Consider the following 16,745-nt stretch of genomic DNA (forward strand, 5'->3'; position numbering starts at 1 on the left):
CCCCCGCCCCCGCCCCCGCCCGGCTGGGTGCGCCCCGGGCCGGGCCGCTGCGCTGCCGCCCCGCTCCCCCCACCCCCGACGCTGGGAGGCGACCCCCGGCGCGCCCCGGGTTCAAAGGCCCCGCGCGGCGGCCCCAGCCCCTCTGGGGGGCGGGGAGGCGAGGGGGTGGTGCGGGCGCCAGAAAAGCCCGAGCCCACAGCCGGCCCTGCGCAGGGATGGGCAGCGCGCTCTCAAGTGTGTGACCGCCGCCGCCAGCTCCTGGCCGGGCCCGGGACGCAGCGAGCGAGCGCCGGCCTCGGACCCCGCAGCTGGAGGGCGAGGCCGCCGTGCCCGGCCCAGCGCCCTTTCTCGGCCACAGGCGTCCGTGCTCCCGGCCCGGTGCCCCGGCGCCCGATCGGGGTTCATGGAGCCGGGGCTTTGGCTCATCTTCGGGCTCACAGTGACCTCCGCCGCAGGTAAGCGGGCGGGGCGGCGCGCCACTCCCGGCGCCAGCGTACACAAAAGGACCCTGGGATGGGGGCGCGGGGAAGGGTGCATTGTGGGGAGCAACCTCTGGCCTGGGCTCGCCAACCCTGGAGGTGCCTGGGGGTGGGCTGGGGGCCAAAGCGGAGCGCCAGCTACCCCGGGGGCTCTGGAGGTTGCAGCCCACCGGCGAGCCAGAGATGCGGCTGGCCCCGTGGACTTGGTGAATTTTTCATGAAGTTGGGAACTTTTCAAAAAGTTTGCAGACTATTCAGAAACTGTGCAAAAATGATTGCAAAGCTCTCAACGGGTGCAAATACCTCGCAGACTTTGCAGAAAGGGAAAATAGCTTGCAAGCTTTTCACCAAGTATGCACATAACTTGTAATCTTTTCAGAAACTGTGCACATAGCTTTGCAAACTTTTCGGAATGTATGGCAGAGTTTGGAGACTTTACAGAAAGTGCAACTAGCTTGCAAACTTTGCAGAAACTTTGGTCGTCCCCTTCCCCCAGGTTTTTGGGAATGGTAGGTGTGTGGGGGGGGGAGGATCTGCACACTCAGGAGCTCAGGAGCTCCTCAATCTGCCTCCTGCAGGATTGGTGCCTCGCCCCCAGCCTGGGGACGCTGGCAGAAGCGGCGTGCCCGGGGCCCCCCCTGCAGCCAGATCTGAGGGGAACATCGAGGAGACTGTGGCCACTACCGCCGTGCAGGGTCCGAGTCCCAGACGCCTTGGGCAGGAGCAGGAACCAGGTCGGTTTGGGGAGCAGGAGTCCAAAGGGGGTCCTGTGCACCGCCGTGCGAGGCGCTGTACGTGCTTCACCTACAAGGACAAGGAGTGTGTCTACTATTGCCACCTGGACATCATCTGGATCAACACTCCTGAGTGAGTCAGCCCAGCCCTGGGCGGTGGGAAGTGATTGGGAGGGCGGGCCTACATCTTCAGCCCCCGAGGGCCTCATCCGTCCCATCCCTGCCGGGTCAGCCTGGAGCCCGCCCAAGCCCACCCTGGCACAGCCTCGGGCTCTTGCTGGGGCCTCCTGCCATCTCAGGCCTGGTCTGCGGGTCAGGGCTGTGACTCCCACCCCCTCGGAGGGCCTGGCCTGGGAGAAACCCAATCTCAGTTTCTGATCCAGTGGAAGGGGGAGCCCTCCCTCTGAGAGAAATGAGCTGGCAGAGGGATTAGATACCTGAGAAGTCCTTCTTCCATGGAGGAAAGTTATCTCCTGCCCCAGGGGCTGAGTGGGCCCCCTCCCGACCCTGCCAGGCTCCAAGGAGTTTCAAATTCCTTGACAGCAGCCTGCTGTCCAGAGAGCGCACGGGTGGGCTTGGCAGGGCCTGGTGGAACCTTCCCAGGAAGGGTGAAATTCCACGGGTACCAGGTTCCTTTCCTCCCGGGGCTGGAGTGCTGACTGGTCCTGCCACAGGCTGAGCCCCGTCACCCACAGTGCCGCCCACTGTCACCTCCTGCCACAGATGGCCTCTCCTCCTCCCTTGCAGCCCCTTAGGACGGAGGCCAGCGCCACCGGGAGTCCTGGGGTCGGCCTTGCTGTAAAGTCAAACTTCTTCCAAGGCCATGGGGTACAGAGTGCTCTGCTGGGGGAGGATGTGACAGTGTCCCCCATTCACTTACTCTATCTCAACCTCCCTCTGCAGACACATCATCTTAATCACCTTAACCAACTGTAAAGAGGACTTGACCTTGCCCTGGTTACATGCCTTCTGGGCTTGGCCATCCTGAGCTCTAAAATCTGGGACTTGGACCTGATGACTCCATGTTCCATTCCCGGGGTGTTCTTGGGACCTTGTGGACTCCTGCTGGTGCCCTACTAGGGACTCTTATGGAGAGCTGGTGGTGAATGGGAACCTTTGTCTGGGAAAGGCAACTTGGCTGCTATGTTTGGAGCCACCTTGGTTCAGGTCCCCATATGGCTTCCTTCACCCTCAAACCTCTGAGCACACTGGGTGACAGCTTGGATGGGCTCACTTACCCACCTTGTTTTGTGAGCACCTGCAGAATGAGGGGCTGAGTAGCTTTCAAACCAGGTGACAGGATCCCTAAGCACATCTGGGATAGGTCTGGAAAGTGGCCCCATTATGCCAGATGGCAGGCAGGGCTGGCTTGACTAAACCACCTTGACTCATGCTCAGGGTTCCAGGCTCAGAAGGACCCACACTCCGTTTAACGCCGTCTTGAAATTCTTAACACTTTTTGAACCAGACGCTCCACGTTTGCATTTTATCCTGGGCCCCATACGTTATGTAGCTGATCCAGATGGCAGGATTTGCTTGCCAGGCTGAGTCTGATCAGGCTCCGGTACACACGGTGAGCCCATGCAGGGAGGACGCAGCCTCATCTCCGTGGGGAAGAAGAAAGTGCTGTGTGGCGGGAGACGGGCTCCGGGCCGGGGCTGCCATTGATTGCCTTATCTTCTCAGACAACGATCAAGGTCACCTCTTCTCGCAGCCCCCATCACCCTGACACTTGTCTTTTCTGATTCCTACCCTCCTGGCATCGTGATCTGACCAAAGTATCTTCACAGAATCGAGGACGCAGGGCAGTTAGCACAGGATTGAGTCCCATGCTGTGAATATAGAAGAAGAAAGGAAAGCCAACCACATTAGGGACAGGGGGCCTGGGGCAGAGGAGAGAAGGAGGGGAGGAAGGAGAGGGTTTGGAGACTACCTCCATTCTCTGCTTGTTGCCAGGCTCCTGGCACCGGCTGGAGGATTGATTGCTTGAAATGCACCGAGGAGGCTCCGCAAACGCCCTCTGATCTGTTTGAAGCTCTGGCTTGTAATTCTGAGTTGTCTTGTATGAAGCCATGGACCTTTGACTTCTTCCAGGGCAGCCAACTTGCTGACATCCCCCCTCACAGTTTGATTGACCTCTTCTCCTCTTTTCTGACCCTGATTCATTTTAAACACTAGGAAAGAAGGATTAAATACGGTGTTGAGAGTTCTGCGTACAACAAAAATGACAACAGCCAGACGAGCATTTTGAAGTTAGACAAGCAAAATAGTTTTCATGAGGAAGATTTTTCCAGATGCTCTTTCTCTTTTCTTCTCCGCCCCCCGCCCTCACCTCCCCCCACCCCCCACCCCATGCTTGCCTCTCTCCTTCCCTTTCTTTCCTTCCTTCTAAAACTTGATAGATTCGTAGACAGGTCCATTTGCTGTCTTTAAACATCTTGGACAAGATTGCAATGTGAGAAAATGGGCTCTAGGGACAGGGAATGTGGGCCTTTGGAGAAATGGAAGAATGAAAAATGGCTGAATTGAGCTAACGGGACAATAGTGGAGAGTAATGAGGTCTTTCCAGGTTCCTGTCCATTCCCGTACCCACCTCCTGTTGCAGACCCTCCTGGTCTGTGGAAACTTCTCCAGCGTGTGATGTGCATCTGGGTTCTGCCGCTGGCTGTGCTCGGAACTGTAGGGCTCTTGAGCTTCATGCCTACATTGAGAGGCTTGACTTTGGGTGATTTTTCAGCTCTTGGTGTCTTTCTTCCTACTGCCCATCCTGTTGCGTGAAGATAGACCCCACAGTCCTACTCCGCCTCGGGAGGACATTTGCAGGGTTGCAGGCATCCTGGGAGTGTGGTCACTCACGCTGTGTGTAAGGACCTGAAAGCTACCAGTGGGGTGCACAAGGTACTGCTGAGACCCTTTGTGCATCTTACGTGCAAAGTCAGTGCTGGTGAGAGCCCGAGAGACTGGGTAGTCCCGAAGTATCTTCTGGGTGTAAGAGCTGAGGATCTCTGGCTCTCTCACATCCCTCCACATGCTTCCTTCTTCCAGACCTGAGCTTGCTCAGCCCGCTCGGCCGGCCCCCAGTGTGTACTAGACGTTCAGTAACACTGGTTGGCTTTCGGTGAGGTCCTGCTGCCTGAAGATTCTTCACTCTCACAGAGGCTGTGGTCTGCAATGCTTTCTCCCAGAAACGAGGCTTCTTGTTCCAGGACGAATGGATGCTCTCCAGAGGCCCCAGCAGCCCAGCAGACACGTTGGGAATGTGGGTTTTTTCAGAGGTGTTGCCCATAACTTCCACTGTAGACTCCAGGAAGTCTGTGGTCCCAAAGGGGAACCAAATGTATCCTGGGCCTGTGGAGGTGGCTGAGGCCACAGATGGTCCATGGCACAGTACGGTTTTCATGACTTCCTTTGGCTGTGTTAGGGAGCTGCCACCCCTCCCCCCAGCGGTCTCCCCATTGCCAACAAAAACAAAAACAAAACTCCAACTCAGAGAAACAACACATCCCGTCTTGTGACCATGAGAAGTTTGCCAAGAGTAAGATGACAAGGGAGAGGTCGTGCACAAGTAATCCATATGCTTACACGCTTGTGCACCTTGGGGCTGTTCTCCATGAGTCCTGGAAAACCAGGAGTCACAGTGGGCAATTGTATTCATCAGGGTCTCTGGAGAGACAGAACTCACAGGACGCATGTGTGTGTGCAGACACATCTGTGTAAATACACACACATACGTATGCACACAGCAGGTGATGTTGCAGCCTCAACTCCGCAGGCAGAACTCCTTCCTCTTCAGGTACCTCAGGTTTTTCCACGAAAGCCTTTGACTGATTAGACAAGGCCCACCCACGCCGTGGGGGGTAATCTGCTTTACTCAAAGTCTACTGATTTAAATCTCAATCCCACCTAAAAAATTACCTTCTCAGCAACATCTAGACTGGCACTGGACCAAACATCTGGCTGTGGTGGCCCAGCTAAGTTGACACATAAAATTAATCCCTCTGTTCTGGCCACCATACACTTGGTAGGAGAGTGAGCCAGCCGTCAAGTGACCGACGGAGCTGCAGGGCACCCAGCAAGGAGCTTCTCTGTGTTCCTCCCACTCTGTTCCCAAGAATAGAGAGAATGTGCCATCTGCTAATCCCTCCAAGCCCAGAATGAGGGAGAGGCTGTGATGGGGACCATGTTTTCCACACAAAACTCGGAGCCATGTGAGCTGACCAAGAGGAATGTATTTATGAAAAGAGTGGTGGTGATGTTTGCAGTCTCAACTGTGGTGGAAACTCTGGGATCTCCAATACCTACTCGGGGGAAGGCCCCAGACTCCGGCGCTCCGCTCGGTGTCCTCGCTGACAAGCTGAGTGGCTTGGGTGTGCTGCCCACCTCTCTCAGCACCCCCGGGGTGAGGTGTCAGTGCCAGGCTGACTCTGGGACAGTGACCTCACAAGATGACCGACCTGCCTGCCACCCTGGCTGCTTCAAAGCATGCCTCTCAGACTCAGTCCAGCAAGAATGACATTTGTTTTGGGTTCTTTGCCTCCCCAAAGAAGTAGAGTAAAAAAAACAAAACAAAACAAAAACCCCCCAAACCCCAGTAATAATAATGTAATTAAAAAACATTGCGACTTGTATTTTAATATGTTTTGCCACAAAAAGGCAACAATGCCACAGATTCATCTTTGCCCCTGTGTTGTTCAAGAAAGTCATGTTCACATTTCCAAGAAGGGGCATCCCAAATGTTAGAACGTTCCAGTGAAGTGGATGGATCCGGAACCCCCTGTCTCCTGCTGATATGAGGCCAGCTGTCCCCCCCGGGGTGTGATCCTCCCCCCGACCCATGGGTCAGGACTGGGAGCACTGCTGCGGGAGATGCAGCTGCTCAGGCTGCTCACCGAAGACGTGTGAGGATGACACCAGAAGGGAGAGGGGACATGGACTCTGACGAACGCTCGGTATCGCAAAGACGTGACCATTGGGATAACTGCGTGGCCTCGGGGCTGTGTAAACCCCCCCGGGCCAGGGCCTGGCCTGCCCGCCATCTCCGCCATTCTGTGGTTGGGGGCAGCTGCCATCCCCCATTCTGTGGTTGGGGGGCGCCAGCGAGTAGGAAGTGCTTTCTCCAGGACTGCTGAGGTCACCTCCTAGGATCATCCACCCCACATCGCGCCCCGGCTCCTGGAGTAGCACTGAGCGAGCTCGGTAGATGATCTTTCAGCATTCCATTGGCATAAGGTGTACAGACCGGGGGTGAAGGTGTGCCCGGCTGCCTTTGCGGCTGATAAGTAGATTGATAAGGACACGAGGGCCAAAGGTCGGTCCAGGCTTGATGAGATTTGGTCCTGCCCTTTCTGCCCCTCCTGTTTTCTATTGCTTACCTCTCCCCTTGGTAAATCATTGGAATGTTTGGGGCTCGGTGTTCTCTGTGGGCACTGGCCTGGGGCTCCCTCCGTTAGTGGGGCGGTGTGGGCAGCGACTGGGGGGGTCTGGCCTTTCAGGATAATTTGAACGATCAGTTTAGACCCTGTTTGTTCAGTGCTTCCTGGTGAAAGCCTGGTGAGGGGTCTGTCTGCGTTCTCCTGTGCTCCCCCGAGTGAACACGGAGCCTTGGGGTTTGTGGGCAGAGGACCCTGCCCTGGGGCCTGGAAGAGACACTCTGCACACTGGTTTGCAGAAATCATTCACGGTACGCTTGTGAGAAGGACCCGTGAGAGAAGCTGCTGTTGGCCAGACTGGATGTGAGTTTGGACGAGGGGTTCTGACCGATGACTCTTTTGCTCGACTTTTGTGAGTTTGTCTCCCCGCATAACCATTTCTGTGTCCTTCGAAATCTGGTAAATGTTTAGATCCCGGTTTTGAGTTCAGGTAGCATATCTCCGAAGACACTTCATGGCAAGATAGGTCTTTAAAAGTCGAGGGCCTTGGGGCTAAATTTCAGTTTGTTGGAGAGGGCGGCACACACCAGGCGACCCCACTGTAGGGGTCACGGGGACCGAGAGCCCCTTCTGTGCCCTGGGGTGGGGGTGAGGAGGCCAGGGGTGTGCAGGAGCCAAGACGGGGTGGGCCGAAACGCAGCCGGTCCCCACGATGAGAGAGAGTGACTTGCCGCGAGGGGCACTTTGCTTTGTAGCAAGAAGGCTTGGAACGAAGGGCTTGACCCGGTGTGACCTTGGGGGTAGAATTTGGGTTTCTGCTAGATGAAAGGGACCTCACAGCTGGGAACTTGGCCTTAAATCTGAAGGCAGGTGAAAGGCTCTGACATCTCTGGTGTGGTTTATTCCTGCAAAAATTTAAAACAAAGGAAGCTGGGAGCAAACAGCGTTTTCCTCCAGGAGGCCCCGCGGCTGTGCTGGAGCCTGGCCCGCTCTCTGCTCCAGCGCCCCGGCCGCCGGGGACCCGCAGCACCTCCACGCACCTTGCGTACCTCCAGGCGGCCCGCGGAAGCGCTGCTCGGCCTCTGGCCTGAGAGGCAACCTGCTCTCATTCTGTGTCATGTTTCTGATGGAAACCATTCCTTCAAACGGGACATGCACATAGTTTCCCCTGCTTGGGATAGGAACCCATCTGACCGCGAAGGAAGAGCTGCTTGTCGGGACACAGTTTGGGGTGCGTCGAAACTCCCGCGTTCCGGCAAGTGTTGCTCGAATGGACTGACAGCAGGACGGGGTATCCAGTTGCCCTTCTCAGCTGCGCCAGCTCGGAGCCTGGGGGGGGCCCCAGAGCTTTTGGAGAATGTGTCCGAAGGCCGGGAGGCACAGACCTTCTCTTCTTTGACAGCCTGCTTAGGGCCGACTTGAGCAGGATGCCTCGAGACACAGTAACTCTAGAACGGGGTGGCCAGGGAGCCCTGTGGCCTGGCCCCCGTAACCTAAAGAATGAAACAGGTTCATTCCAGGAGTCCACGGGAGGCACGGAGGCCAACGTGACAGTGGCATGAATGGCCCAGAGTGGGGACAGTTCCACCTATGACTTGGGGAGCCTGGAAGTTCTGCCCAAAGTCAGAAGCAGGTCAGCGAGAAAGCAGAGGTGTATGTACCTTTCCCAGACTGTTTCCATGGGTTTCTTTGCAGGGTTGAGGCTGGGGTGAGGCCGGTAACACACTCCCCCAGGTACCGTCTTTGGGGATCTGCCCAAGAGTCTGTCGTCAAGATAAATGAATGTTAATGCAATTTTTTTTTTAAATTAAAGCAGGAAATTCATCATCAGCAAAATGTCAACATCTGTAATAAAGGCAGGATCCCCACACTGTGCGTGCCTGCCTTGCCTCCCTCCCCTCGCCCAGATCCCAACATCAGGGTCTCTTGTGGGGGTAAAGCCTGTATCTCAACGGGGCTTCGAGTATTCCTGCTTTGAGGTGGGTGATCAGTGCCTCAGAGCTACCACAAGGACCCGACCCAAGGACACAAACAGCTAGATTCAGAGGAGAAGGAGGCTTTGTTAGAGTCGCCCTGGTGAGTGTGTCTTTGTTCGGTAGCATTTTTCATCCTTACGGTGAAATCTCCTGACAATTAGCAAGAGTGTCTTCTCTTGCTTACTGTGGATTATTTAGAGGATGCAGGATGGTGTCTGTATTTTCTTTTTTTATCCCTCTGCAAATCCCCCTGCCCCCCATCCTTAAAAAAAGTACCTGCTCCTTATTTTATGGTCACTCTTTCCACTGCTGGGAACTATTTTGAGCCACATCTGTCTGCAGCTTTGCATAAACTTCTAATGAGGCCGTGCGAGACAGACGTGGAATTGCCTACATTCGACCTGGAATCCATTAGGGTCACTGGAGGGCTGGGGAGAGAAACTGTAGCCTTTTTCCTGTGCACGCACTGGGGCTGCACCAGATGGAGGGGAAACCAGCTAATCTGTAGGATTCCGTAGTCGGTTTCATTCCCCACATAGTGTTGGAGTCTGTTTCCCCAACTTCTTTTTTTGAGCTGTAACTCTGGGTGATCTTACACCACAACACAAGCATGGAGCAGTTTTCTGTTCCCCTTTCCTTTGACCCCTCGCGCCTCCAAACCCCCTTGGGTGGGCGTGTGCCTGTGTTCAGGAGGGAGCTGGTGGCGCGAAAAAGTCTGTGGCTTTGGTGTCATTTGTAAGCTTGTTTATATGGTGATAGGACACAACACTATAGGCCAAAGCGTTGCAAGTACAGATGGTGAGCCCCGGAGCCTCTTGGCTTGGGGGGCAGTGACCCCGCATTTCGCTGTGGTCTTATTGCTGGAGTGAAGGGTCATGCCCGCTCCAGCAGCCGTGTGGTTTGGAGGCCCGGGGACATGGGCGTTTGAGAATGTCCAGGTGGAATGTGGAGCTGGACAACATTTCCAGAGACCCAGCCGGCCCTTTCCTCTCTCAGGCCCAGGGGGCAGGTGCTCCCCGGGGACTGTCACTGAGCTAGTCTTCCACCTGGACCAGAAACCTGGGTCCGCCTCTCGAAGCTTGTGTCACCTCTGGGGCCTCAGCCATTTGTGCAACCTGGTTTCTCCCTCATGCCACGGGTGTGGCCGCCAGGAGCTCCTAGTTCTTTCCCTTCCATCTCGAGACATCTTCTCTTCAGGAAAAATCCTCTGAGATGGGCCAGTTGAGGACAACAGGAGAACCGCAATAAAGCAGCCAAGAATCAATGCATATGGGAGATGGGGCGTGGGCCAGAAGTAATGGCTAAACTCAGATGTCACTCCTTCCTTCCCTCATTCATTCAACACGTATTTATTGCTGAGATACTGAGCGGTTCCTGAGCAGCACTCTGAGCCAGGCACCACGTCAGCTGCCCTGGGTACAGAAGTGAACAAAGCAGAAAGGATCGGTGGTTCCGGTGGGAAAGGTCCAGGGTTGCCGACCCCACGGCACAAGAAGCAAGCCACACTTGCAGGAGAGATGCAGAATCGACCCTCATTATTGGCTCGGACTGGTGGGTGTCAGTGCTCAACAGACTCTGAACGTGCCTGTGATTCTGGTAATATTCCCAAATAGCCAAGTCCTGGATAAATCAAACTTTTGTATATTTTTTTCTCTTTGGTAGGGGAGTGTCCTAAAAAAAAAAAAAAAGTTAACCACCAACACACAGCCCATTGCTCACTTTTGATGTTTCCAAATACCATAGGATCTTTGGCTATTTTGGGGGGCTGCGGGAGGAGGACTTCCCACGTGGGCGGGTGGTGGGGTGAGCAATCTCTGCCTTGGGGTCTTCCAACTTTAGGACACAAGGATTTTCTGCAGTGGAAGCAAAGCTACAAATTGCCAGTTCACTTTACATTGTTTGTGAGCATAGGGTTTGTGGAGTCGTCCTTAGAACCAGAAAGCATGTGTGTATTTTCCGCTTGTATAACAAGGTCACTGCGGAGCTGTATTTCCTGGCCTGTTTTCTTTCCTGGAGGCTGCAAGGGCCCCCTGTGGGTTGTCTAGCATGAGGCCTAGCCCACGGCAGGCTTGCACAAGCATTTGATGAGTGGACAAGAGATAGTTCACGGGAGGGTAAGACTTCCGGGGTGGTCAGCCGAGTCTGGGGCTGGGCTCTGAGCATCTTGAAGCGGAGGGGAGTGTGTGGTGTGCTTGCTTTCACCTGCCCAAAGGACAGTATGATCCAAAGCAAACATTTCACAGGGGGCACACCTGGGAAGAAAGGACTCCAGCCAGCTTCGTTTGCTGGGTTTTGTCCTGATTCTGAACCCACCCTTTTGTGTTTTGTTGCAATGAAGAAAATCTCCACTTGTCCCCAGCGGCTGGAGACGCTCTGGGTCTTCCTATTAAATCCGAGAGATCACGGTCACTTCGGTCTCATGAAAGTGAGTTCTGGAGCAGCTAGCCGTCACTGGTCACAAGCCACAGAAAACCTAGTCTAGCTAACATGGCGTCAGAGCTGTTTATGGGGAGGACGCGGACTGAGGGGAAGAAGCATCTCCAGCAGCAGGAGAGATTTGGGGACTGGGGGCCCAGGGGCAAGCCAGATGGACAAGGCAGGGTGGGGCCACTGGGCAAAGAGCAGCTCCAGAGTATTTCCAGATGTTGAGCTGCCTCACTCAGGCGTCTTGGGAGAGACAGGGTCTCACTTGCCCAACGGGGGTCACCTGGTGAGCCCTTAGACAGGGGCAGGTGAGGCACATTGATGGAGGGGAGGGATCATTCCCGGAGGAAAGAGAAGCGCTTGGATTCGGGGAGACAAAAGCAACCAACGTTGGCCGTGGGCTCTAGAGAATTCCGGGCTTTCAGGTCCTTTGAGCAGGGTGCTCCCATCTCTAAGCTGGTGCCTTCTGCCTCCTCGCCTTTGTGCTTAGCAGGTGCACTGGGTGCTTGTGGAAGTGAGTCCTGTAGTGAGAGACCCCTCCTCCTCGTCAGAACAGAGCTCTTGCCTGACCCTTCTTTCCGGTTAAGGGGACAGAGGCAGTGAATGAAGGTGAACCCCACTTTCTTCCTCGCCCAAGAGGATGTTCCTCCGCTTGGGAGAGCGGGTCAGCGATGCCTACCGCAGAGGGGATTTAATAAAGTCTGAAATGGAGCTGTCGCCAGAGAGCGTGCTGGGCCTGAGAAGTTGTTTCTCAGGGGAGCTGATGGCCGCTGGTGCCTGCTCGGCAGTGCGATGGTCCTTTCTGTCCCCCTCCGCCGCGGGGTCAGTCAGCAGAGTCCCGCCTGCTGTACCAGACGGCCCCTGGGCCCTCGGGCCATACTGCCTTTGCTTTTCCCGTTTCAGAAGGAGGAGTGTGAACAAAGGAAGTAGGTCGTCAAGTCCACATTCCAGCTGAAGTGAAAACCATCTATTTGTTGCGGAGGCGCTCAGCCCGAATGTGGGCTTTTTAAGTTGCGAACAACTGTATGTTGGCAACTATATGTAAACATAGTATCAAGCACTGATTTTGTCACTCCGCCGTGTGACCCGTCTGGCTCTGCTCTGTGGGACGGCACACCAGCCCGAGGGGTAAACGCAGATGCCCCACGAGGGCCAGGCGCGTGACAAAAGGGAGCAAAGAAGGAAAGGTGTAGACGCATGGGGAGCGACAGGGGCGGGTTCAAAATGGAGCATTCATGCCCCGTGTCTGACTTTGGCACTCAGCTCCAGACTGTCGTTGCCATGTTGGAGAGCCGGGTTGGTGTGAGCGTAGCTCCCATTTACTCAGGAGAAGCTGCAAGTTGGGATATTCATGTGAAATTTTCAAATTAAAAAAAAACAACCCTCTGTTGATTGGATGAAACCCATAAAATGCTAATTTGCTAACCCCTGTAGGAGCTTAAAACTGTGTGTGTGGAGGCCCACTTATCTGTCTTGTTCATGGATGTTCCCCCAGAGTCTAGTCCAGTGCCTGCACATCGAAAAGCACTCGGCAGAGATTTACTGCATGCCTCTCAGTGGGGTGGGGGTGGGGGGATAAAAACTGGGTTTTCAATGACAGTTTGATAAACTCTCCGGAGGAATGAAAATTTGACCAGTGAGGCTCCATTTGCTGCTTCTGGCTGGCCTTGGTGAATGTCTGTATCTCTCCTTTAAACTTCAGGTATAGAAGCCAGTTTCCTGATCAGGAAGATGGGGTAATTAATTCATTTATGAACAGGCAACACTGAACTTAAAAACAAAATCTTAAAAAAAAAGCCAACTTTCCTTATTTAAAAACTTCTTGCAGAGAGAAATCAAGTGCTTTCAGTGTGATATGCAGATGAAGAATGAATATGGGGAATCTGGAAGTTTAATATTTAATAACATTTATATATGACATTTGGGAATAGTGGTAAATAAGGAACACTGATAAATAAGACTCTGGCATCTCCATCTCTGATCAATAATGAATGTATGTAGGTTGAGGGACAATTTATTACACAGAGACACACAACGCTAGATGTCGCATATGTAGGTATGCTGGAAGGCTGTTTTGTTTTGTCTAAGAGCATTTGGATTGATCTTCTCATCTGCTTCTCTTTTGTATGGAGCTCTGTGTTATAACTGAGACATGAACAGATGCAAGAGCTGCCTACTTTTTACCAAGAATCGCATTCTCCAAGCCCTACTGTTCAACAGTAGCTACACCAGTTGGTCGGAGAGCGTGCTGGTCAAAGGTTCTCAGCCGATTTGACTTCGTTTTCGTTGTTCCGCTGTTGGGGAAACATTAACACATGAGAAAGGGCACCAAGACAAATGAAGTCCAAGTGCTTCTTAGATGGGCCGTGCAGACAGAACAGCCAGAAGGAAATTCAGCAGAGCATGGTACTCTGACTCCTTTATTTCTTGGTCATGCATCTCAAATGCAGGCCGGGTAGGTGGCATTTTTCTGCCTGATAACAACTCTCTTAAATTCCCAGACCAAATAAGCAACAGTGAGAGCTATCATTAATTTACTGCTAGCCCTTTGCTAACTATTTTACATGCAGTCTGTCTGGCCAACGGCCCTTTCCTAGATCAGGAAGCTGTCCAGAGTGTGGAGTGATCATGTAAGGGCTTTACAACCTAATAATGGAATCACCGGCAACCTTTCTCTGTGCTCTCTGCACTTTGCACATACCTGTATATATTGGCTTGTAATGTTTCCTTTACCTGGTTTCATACCCCAGTAGTACATGAACTCCTGAAGACCTTCCAATCTCCCCATCACACTTAGAATAATGCTAGAGACATATACATACATACATATATATGGGATGCTTGGCAGATGTTGGAGATTCTTTGTAATGAATTTTGTGGTTATTGAACTTCTCAGGTTGGAAAGAATCCAGTCTTACCAGACCAGATTATCTCACAATTACTACCAGTTCCTTAGTCAACAGCCTTCCTTTGCTCAATCTCGTGCTGGGTCCATGGCAGGTACAAAAGATGAAGACCAGCCTTCTACTCTTGAGCTGGTGATCCATATTTAAATCTAGACAATGAAGTCCCCTGCCCTGGGCCCCGTGGGTCCGAGGGCTGCCTCTGACCCTCCTCTGGCCATGTCTCCCACTCCGTTGCACTAAAAGTGTATCCCTTCTAGACTGAGTTCCCGGTGTTCAGGATCCTGGAGTCCTTTACCCAAATGTCCCCGAGCCCACTCCCAGGGCCTGTGCAGGTAGGTGTCTCCCGGAGCCTGACACCAAGGGACAGAACAGGGCTCCAGGCACATCTCCCAAAGTCCACAGGGTGGCCAAGGGGTGGGTGAGGCCCCCTTGGTGTAGGGCAGAGTGGGATGGAAGAGAGGGTGCTGAACCTCCTTGGGTGGCCACATTCCAACACCGAACTCCAAGGAGCTCCAGGATTCTAAATTCAAGCCTGGACTTCCAAGGTGTTTTGAAGCCATATTTGTTCAGGTAGAAGGATAGAACTGTCTTATTTAAGAGCTTATCAGATTGACTTAAAACCCCCGAACTGTCGATCCGTAGGTAGTGGGCTTCCATTGGAATTGGAGCCTTGTTAGAGCTCGACTCTTCTGTGGTCTGGGCCACTTAAACCCTCCAGTTGCTCAGCTTCCGTCCTCCCCTACTCCCTCCGGGAGGTCAGCCCCCTAAGAGCACGCTTGGACCCCCAGGGCTTAGAGCAGGGGTTTCTCATCCTGCCTGTGGGGAAGAGGATGGGGCTGTGTCTCTGTAAACACTCTCTGAAAATTGCAAGGGCTCATTTGCATATGAGCTCTTCGTGTTTGGCTGCTGAGAAAGCCTTCACATTTCTCCATTAACAAATACCTCCTTGCCTCTTGCCTCATTTCCTTACTTAAAACACTCTGGAGTGTTTTCACTGAAGTCGACTGGCTCTGCACACGCAAATGCACAATCACCTGAGAGCAATTTCAAAATTGCAGGTCTTGCTGTTGATGGAAAAAATGGGAGCATGGTTATTCCTGTGTGTAATTTTCACCAAGAAATAGGGACTGGGTTTAATGTCGACACTTTGAGATCTAATGTGGCTCTCTTACTGGAAAAATAGACCATTAGCCAAATCCTGGCTTACAACAGGGTCTGTATTTGTTCTGTCCCCATGTCCCCCAGCCCCGTTCCTGAGAAGAAATGGGGTTTTAGCACACTGGTTCAGCTCAGACCAGGACTGGACCCTGCTTGCTTTCTCCATTTTGGGGGCACAGACTGCTCAACTCTGGGTCTTCCTCGAGAGCAGGAGAAACCCACCTCTTACTGATGGGGAAGGAACCCACCACAATGCAGAACACAAGAAAGGGAGCGGGGTGGCAACGCCCCTTCGCTTTGGCCTCCAACCTAGCAGGGGAAAGTTGGTTCGGAGCATCAGGTCGCGGAGGGTTGCCACCACCCCCCACTCTGCCCCCACCACCCTGAAATGCTCCATGGTGTGTGTTTCAAATTAAAGTAAATCCAATTTGATTTTATTTTGAAAATGCAGAGAGAATGTCAGAACCCCCCTTTGAGGTGGATGATTGATGATACTCCATGGGGCTCACAGAAACCAAGGTGGTTCATCTTGGAAAACCAGGCCCTGTTGGAACAATAACTTTTGGCCTCGGAAGTTTTCTCTGGTAATTAGCAATTTGTCCCCAGTCCTGTTCAATAGTGCTAATGATTTAAGCATATGCTTTTAACTTTTTCCACTACACTGCTGCCTGGTAGTCTTCTTTCTTCTCCTGAAAATGATGGTTTGGAGCACATGAGCATAGGAAACAGACAAATGTTAATTGTTCCAAATGACACCATCACCCTCCTCCCAGCTCCAACCATAAATGAGATTGGTAAACAGCTTCAGACTTTTTAATAAGACTTTTTAAATAAGCTTTTCCCCAAGGCCAGTTCTGTCCTTGGCTGTGTCTTACAGGGCGCCGGGGTTCTCTTGATGTTTGTGTCTTGGAGGACGCAGTGTTGGGGCCAGGATGCGTCTGTAATTACATTTGTGTATTCCCGTTAGTGCAGACGGCGAGGTAACATGCGCACAGAACACACTGGGCATCCGGCCTGCAGGGCGAGGCTGGCTGGCCTCGGGTGGGGGGCTGGGCAGGCCTCTTACTGGTAGGGAGGACCAGCCCCAAGCGCTGGGCACCAGCCTGTGCGTCCACCAGAATGTCCTTGTGCCGGGCTCGGGTACAGGAGGATAATCCAGAACTGCCCTCGAAGGGCTCCCGACTGGGGGCGCACTGAAAGTGTGAGAGGGTGGGCCCAGGAGAGTGCCGACCTTTCCTCCCCCAGGGCTCCCCACCTCTCTGTCCCCTCGGCCCCAGGGCACTTTTGGGGGGCTTGGGGAAAGCAGGGGTCAAGACTGCCTGCAGAGGCTTCCTAAGACCCACAGCGTGGGGGAGCATGTGGACACCGGATCTCGAGGTGTCGCTGCACCCCATCACTCTTGCCGTGTCCACGGTCTCCCGGCCGCGGCCAGCTCCACGAGGCTGCCCCCTGAGTGGGGAGGCCGGGCGTGCTTATCCACACGCAGCCCTGACGCTGCTCTGTCCTTTGCAGACGGACCGTGCCCTATGGACTGTCCAACTACAGAGGAAGCTTCCGGGGCAGGAGGTCCGCAGGGCCCTTCCCGCAGAGTCCGCAGCCCTCCAAGTGGACACTGCGCTGCGCTTGTGTGCAGAGCCAGGACAGCGCCTGCTTGCACTTCTGCGCCCGCACCCTGGCTGTCAGCAGGTAGGACGACCCT

General features: G+C 53.8%; 1 protein-coding gene across 1 annotated transcript in view; it reads left to right on the top strand.

The window, feature by feature from the left end:
- Nucleotides 1-230: 230 nt before the first annotated feature.
- EDN3 (endothelin 3) overlaps nt 231-16,745 on the top strand; it is a 19,153-nt gene continuing 2,638 nt past the window's right edge. The window contains exons 1-3 of the mRNA XM_021677792.2: nt 231-455; nt 1,058-1,346; nt 16,559-16,732. Coding sequence (XP_021533467.1) covers nt 404-455; nt 1,058-1,346; nt 16,559-16,732 — 515 coding nt within the window. The 5' untranslated portion in view covers nt 231-403. The remainder of the gene's footprint in view (nt 456-1,057; nt 1,347-16,558; nt 16,733-16,745) is intronic.

The sequence above is a fragment of the Neomonachus schauinslandi genome, chromosome 10 (genome assembly GCF_002201575.2).
Source record: "Neomonachus schauinslandi chromosome 10, ASM220157v2, whole genome shotgun sequence".
Classification (NCBI taxonomy): domain Eukaryota; kingdom Metazoa; phylum Chordata; class Mammalia; order Carnivora; family Phocidae; genus Neomonachus; species Neomonachus schauinslandi.